The 6,525-nt window shown below is 47.4% G+C and overlaps 1 protein-coding gene across 1 annotated transcript in view; it reads right to left on the bottom strand.

The window, feature by feature from the left end:
- Window positions 1-526: 526 nt before the first annotated feature.
- The window catches only part of LOC146623610 (collagen alpha-6(VI) chain-like), a 54,930-nt gene continuing 48,931 nt past the window's right edge, over window positions 527-6,525 (bottom strand). Inside the window, exons 38-40 of the mRNA XM_085366737.1 lie at window positions 2,875-3,005; window positions 1,928-1,975; window positions 527-702 (exon numbers count right to left, since the gene is read on the bottom strand). Of these exons, the coding sequence (XP_085222863.1) occupies window positions 527-702; window positions 1,928-1,975; window positions 2,875-3,005 (355 nt within the window). The remainder of the gene's footprint in view (window positions 703-1,927; window positions 1,976-2,874; window positions 3,006-6,525) is intronic.

Below are 6,525 nucleotides of genomic sequence, written 5' to 3'. Positions count from 1 at the left end.
ATTTGGATTTTAAAGGCAGGTTTTAATATTTTCAACAGCAGGGGGCAGCGTTTCTTGAGCTGGCGTTGTTTTAACTTTAGTTTTTGATGTTTCTAAATTTTCTCACAGATTTTGTTTGCCCGGCTGCAGCTGCAAAGGCACTGCACCAACGCCTGGTAGAAATTTGCATCACAGTCCTGCTTCCTTTGGCATCTGTTAAACATAATTCATAAAGGTTTTAGGCATAAAATCATTTTTCAACACATTCTCGTGATGTCTTTTCTTGGAAGCATTTAAAGTATTTAAAAATGAAAATACCTTTAAAAATAGCACCCTGTGACATAAAAAAGATTATTCCATTTCAGTAAAGTAGTTTCAGAGGAGTGAACTAAACTAATCATACATGGGTGGAGGACAAGGCGGCTCCTTGTGTGTGTTTAAGTCTTTACACTTTAACTGCCCAGAACAAAACCCACTGTGGACGAAGCTGCTCTGAGGTCGCTCTGCTGCTGTGTCAGCTCTCAGTGCAGATCGGTGGCCCGGCGCCTCATCTGTGCTTTGACAGACAAACTCTCTCGCATTCTGCCTGCGTCGCAAAGCGGTTTTCGTTGCCTCCGCAGCCGCTGTACCAGAAACGGGAGCAGACGCTGCGTTTGTGGTCGAAGAACCACCTGACCGTGTAATTCACACAGTCGCCAGCATCCTTGCCGAGGAAGCAGATGCCTGCAAGAGGTGACAGGAGCGAGGAGGCAAAATCAGCTCACAGAAAAACAAACTCAATAAAACAGAACAGAAGAATAGAAGAGCCCTTTATTGTCATTGTACATGTGCAAAATTATGGGCGCTCTGCAACGGAGGAAGAAAATATATCAATAGTAAAGGGCTTCAGGAATACATAGCAGACAGATCGGGGTCAGCAACCTTTAACACCCAAAGAGCAGTTTGGACCCAGCTTGTTGTTACCATAGTTCATGGAGGAGCTGCTCACTTACGTTTGTGGATCCAAAGATCCATGCTTGGCCTGCCTGGGGTTGAAAGCCTCGATAAATCCACGGCGCTTCGGCGGGTACGGTTATTTTGAGCGATGAAGAATACTAACATATAATTTTATTTTTGTATTTCAAGATCACGATAATCTTCCAATTGCGAACTACAAGTTAAAAAAGAACCAAGACAATTAAAATACACTTCAGTTACTTGTCATTTTTTTCCAAACCACGTGGAGCCGCAGTATAAGGACTAAAGAGCCGCAGGTTGCGACCCCTGCTCTAGAGGAATGTGAGTGTGTGAGCGTCCTGAGTGATGAGGGTCACTCAGACCATGCCTCAGATTGGTGGGCAGGGGTCGGGGAAGAAGCTGTTAGTGAGTCTGGAGGTGTGGCAGCTGACTGACCTGAGGCGCAGACCAGAGAGCAGTGGGTCAAACAGGTGGGGGGCGGGGTCACCTGTGATGGCCCTGGTTTACTTGAGACAGGAGGATCTGGCGATGGCCTCCAGGTGTGTCAGAGGGCAGCCAGTGATTTTTTGGGGGGTGCTAATGACCCTCAGTGCAGCCTTCCTGCTCTCAGTCGTGGCCCCTGAGTACAAACACCTGGCAGTTTATGTATCGAGCTGCAAAGTGCAGCTGTGCTTCTTACTAATAACACTGTAACCTCCTGACACCCAGCACACTCGTTTATGTCCTCTGAAGGGGAATTTATTTTAGTCTGTATCTTTTGACCGGTTTGAGCTACCCCACTAAAAGACTTTCCCTCAGTTCTCGGCTGGTTAAACTGAAGTAGGCTGAATGTTTGTGGCTCATGTTTTGGTCAATGTCTCCCTATTTGATGATTGCAGACTGTAGGTGCGATGTCACTGAGATCATCTGCGTTCCTCAAACTCAGCGTTCTTCCCGTCATCGTAGCGAGGAAGAGAAAGGACAGTGTGACTGAGAGCAGGTGGATGCTCACCTGTGGACACAAAGCTGTCCAGCTGCTTCGTCGGCTCCACGTCCACATCTGTCAGAGACCAAACAGTCAGCAGGGAGTGCGAGCTAAAGCTGCAGAGCTTCAGTGAAGCAGGTTTCATTAGAGCACTTTACAACACCACAGGCTGAGTTACACCCACAGGGGAGAAATAAACAGCAACACAGACGGCCATAAACAGGCCAGTGATCCGAGTGTGTGCTTGTTAATGATGTGGACTCACTGACGACTGAATGTGAACCATTCGTGGTTAAAATCTGTTTGTTTTTAACTAATTAGAAACATGTCTGTAAAGGTTCTCAGTCATCCAGCTCATCGTAGTCTGAGGAGCTTGGAAAGAAAAGCGTCTGGACTTCTTTAAGTTGCTTGAAGACGTTTATGCTTCTTCAGTTCTTAGAGCAACTGGTTTAAGCCCCGGCCTAAGAGGGGACGACGGACCCCCTAATGATCCTGTATGAAAACAGGTGCAGGTCACAATCAGCCAAGGGTTTGGGTGAAAGCTAACTCCACCCTATCATGTGATTTCATTCCCGACGCCTTAACACCCAATCACATCCTGGGCCTTCTGACCTCAGGGAATCAGCCTCTTTGCTGATTTGATGAAAGCCCAATTAGGATAATCGCATGTTTTAAGAGCTTTCTTTACACGTGTGGGTTCACCCAACATCTTGGTTGATTGTGACCCCCACCCATTTTCACACCCAGGCAGAGGATCAATAGGAGGTCCACGACCCTCGTAGGGACACTCCCACAGGGCTTAAAAATCTGGGACGCTCCACCAGTCGCTCTGAGAACTGAAGAAGCTTCTCGGGTGAAACGTCTTCAAGAAACTTAAAGTGCAGATGCTTTTCTTTCCAAAATGTTTTTGAATGTTACTGAGCACTAATTAGTGAGTGTGTGTGTGTGTTTATGTGTGTGTGTGAGTGCTCTACCTGAAAACGACCTGTTTCTTTTGCTCAGAGTGTTGATGACGCTCAGGTTTCTTGCCAAGATTCCCGTCTGCTCCTGGAACCAGTTTCTCGGCTGATCGGAAATCTCCAGCTCCCAGTCTGCTGAGCCCTGACTGGACACAGAGCAGCGGCACTCGCTGAGCCATCACAATAGCTTTCTGAATAACACGTTTAATTATTGCTGCTCCGAAACTGCTGTTTACTAACATTTATGTGCTTTATATTTCAAGGCATAGAAATACTACAGAGAAACCCAACAATCAGACGACCTCATATGAACAAGAACTTGGCAACGGTGGGAAGGAAAAACTCCCTTTTAACAGGAAGAAACCTCCAGCAGAACCAGGCTCAGGGAGGGGCGGGGCCATAAAAAACAAACTGGAGTCTATTAGATAGATATGATACAAACCACTGCAGCACAGTACCTGTAATACCTACAGCATGTTCTAATCGCTCTAATAGGATATTATGGTCGACAGTATCGAACGCTGCACTGAGGTCTAGCAGGACAAGCACAGAGATGAGTCCACTGTCAGAGGCCATAAGAAGATCATTTGTAACCTTCACTAAAGCTGTTTCTGTGCTGTGATGAGCTCTGAAACCTGACTGAAACTCTTCAAATAAACCTCTGCAGATGATCTGTTAGCTGTTTGACAACTACTCTTTCAAGGATGTTTGATATAAAGGAAGGTTGGAGATTGGCCTATAATTAGCTAAGACTGCTGGGTCTAGAGATGCTTTTTGAGTAAAGGTTTAACTACAGCCAGCTTGAAGGCCTGTGGTACATAGCTGATCATTAGAGATAGTTGATCATATTTAAGATCGAAGAATTAATTAATGGCAGGACTTCTTTGAGCAGTTTTGTAGGACTGGGGTCTAAAAGACACGTTGATGGTTTGGAGGAAGTAATTATTGAAGTTAACTCAGAAAGATCAGTTGGAGAAAAAGAGTCTAACTTAACATCAATGGTACTAAGAGTAGCTGTAGATAATATTACATCTGTGGGGTGATTACTGGTAATTTTTTCTCTAATGATAAAAATGTTATTTGTGAAGAAGTTCATGAAGTCATTACTAGTTAAGGTTAAAGGGATGGTTGGCTCAACAGAGCTCTGACTGTTTGTCAGCCTGGCTACAGAGCTGAAGAGAAACCTGGGGTTGTTCTTATTTTCTTCAATTTATTTGTGAAGAAGTTCATGAAGCAATAAAGAGAAACTTATTCCAGTTAATTAGTGCCAAACAGTAAGAGATGACATTGTCTCCAGCTTATGGGTTATCTGCTTTAAGGTGTGTTTGTGTGAGCTACACAGATGTGTTGTTGATGACAAAGCTGTGTGAGTCTGTGTGAGTCTGTGGCTCAGTGTGAGTCTGTGTGAGTCTGTGTGAGTCTGTGGAAGCTGTGGCTCAGTGTGAGTCTGTGTGAGTCTGTGGCTCAGTGTGAGTCTGTGTGAGTCAGTGTGAGTCAGTGTGAGTCTGTGTGAGTCTGTGGCTCAGTGTGAGTCTGTGTGAGTCTGTGTGAGTCTGTGGAAGCTGTGGCTCAGTGTGAGTCTGTGTGAGTCTGTGTGAGTCTGTGGAAGCTGTGGCTCAGTGTGAGTCTGTGTGAGTCTGTGGCTCAGTGTGAGTCAGTGTGAGTCAGTGTGAGTCTGTGTGAGTCTGTGTGAGTCTGTGGCTCAGTGTGAGTCTGTGTGAGTCTGTGGAAGCTGTGGCTCAGTGTGAGTCTGTGTGAGTCAGTGTGAGTCTGTGGAAGCTGTGGCTCAGTGTGAGTCTGTGTGAGTCTGTGTGAGTCAGTGTGAGTCTGTGTGAGTCAGTGTGAGTCTGTGGAAGCTGTGGCTCAGTGTGAGTCTGTGTGAGTCTGTGTGAGTCAGTGTGAGTCTGTGTGAGTCAGTGTGAGTCTGTGGAAGCTGTGGCTCAGTGTGAGTCTGTGTGAGTCTGTGTGAGTCAGTGTGAGTCTGTGTGAGTCAGTGTGAGTCTGTGTGAGTCTGTGTGAGTCTGTGGAAGCTGTGGCTCAGTGTGAGTCAGTGTGAGTCAGTGTGAGTCTGTGTGAGTCAGTGTGAGTCAGTGTGAGTCTGTGTGAGTCAGTGTGAGTCTGTGTGAGTCTGTGGCTCAGTGTGAGTCAGTGTGAGTCTGTGTGAGTCTGTGTGAGTCAGTGTGAGTCTGTGTGAGTCTGTGGCTCAGTGTGAGTCAGTGTGAGTCAGTGTGAGTCTGTGTGAGTCCGTGTGAGTCTGTGTGAGTCTGTGGAAGCTGTGGCTCAGTGTGAGTCAGTGTGAGTCTGTGTGAGTCTGTGTGAGTCTGTGGCTCAGTGTGAGTCAGTGTGAGTCAGTGTGAGTCAGTGTGAGTCTGTGTGAGTCTGTGTGAGTCTGTGGCTCAGTGTGAGTCAGTGTGAGTCAGTGTGAGTCAGTGTGAGTCTGTGTGAGTCTGTGTGAGTCTGTGGCTCAGTGTGAGTCAGTGTGAGTCAGTGTGAGTCTGTGTGAGTCAGTGTGAGTCTGTGTGAGTCTGTGGAAGCTGTGGCTCAGTGTGAGTCAGTGTGAGTCTGTGTGAGTCAGTGTGAGTCTGTGTGAGTCTGTGTGAGTCTGTGGCTCAGTGTGAGTCTGTGTGAGTCAGTGTGAGTCAGTGTGAGTCTGTGTGAGTCTGTGTGAGTCTGTGGCTCAGTGTGAGTCTGTGTGAGTCTGTGGAAGCTGTGGCTCAGTGTGAGTCAGTGTGAGTCTGTGTGAGTCAGTGTGAGTCTGTGTGAGTCTGTGTGAGTCTGTGGCTCAGTGTGAGTCTGTGTGAGTCAGTGTGAGTCAGTGTGAGTCTGTGTGAGTCTGTGGCTCAGTGTGAGTCAGTGTGAGTCTGTGTGAGTCAGTGTGAGTCTGTGTGAGTCAGTGTGAGTCAGTGTGAGTCTGTGGCTCAGTGTGAGTCTGTGTGAGTCAGTGTGAGTCAGTGTGAGTCTGTGTGAGTCTGTGTGAGTCTGTGGAAGCTGTGGCTCAGTGTGAGTCTGTGTGAGTCTGTGTGAGTCAGTGTGAGTCTGTGTGAGTCAGTGTGAGTCTGTGTGAGTCTGTGGCTCAGTGTGAGTCAGTGTGAGTCAGTGTGAGTCTGTGTGAGTCAGTGTGAGTCTGTGTGAGTCTGTGGCTCAGTGTGAGTCAGTGTGAGTCTGTGTGAGTCTGTGTGAGTCTGTGGCTCAGTGTGAGTCAGTGTGAGTCTGTGTGAGTCTGTGTGAGTCTGTGGCTCAGTGTGAGTCAGTGTGAGTCAGTGTGAGTCTGTGTGAGTCTGTGGCTCAGTGTGAGTCAGTGTGAGTCAGTGTGAGTCTGTGTGAGTCTGTGGCTCAGTGTGAGTCAGTGTGAGTCAGTGTGAGTCTGTGTGAGTCTGTGGCTCAGTGTGAGTCTGTGTGAGTCAGTGTGAGTCTGTGTGAGTCTGTGGAAGCTGTGGCTTAGTGTGAGTCTGTGTGAGTCAGTGTGAGTCAGTGTGAGTCAGTGTGAGTCTGTGGCTCAGTGTGAGTCTGTGTGAGTCTGTGTGAGTCTGTGGAAGCTGTGGCTTAGTGTGAGTCTGTGTGAGTCAGTGTGAGTCTGTGTGAGTCAGTGTGAGTCTGTGTGAGTCTGTGGAAGCTGTGGCTCAGTGTGAGTCTGTGTGAGTCTGTGTGAGTCAGTGTGAGTCTGTG

The sequence above is a fragment of the Diplotaxodon limnothrissa genome, linkage group LG11, assembly GCF_057381915.1.
Source record: "Diplotaxodon limnothrissa isolate DT_005_m linkage group LG11, D_limnothrissa_male_GT1.1, whole genome shotgun sequence".
NCBI lineage: Eukaryota > Metazoa > Chordata > Actinopteri > Cichliformes > Cichlidae > Diplotaxodon > Diplotaxodon limnothrissa.
Note: the sequence above shows the minus strand (reverse complement) of the source record. Positions and strands in the feature narration are given on the sequence as shown.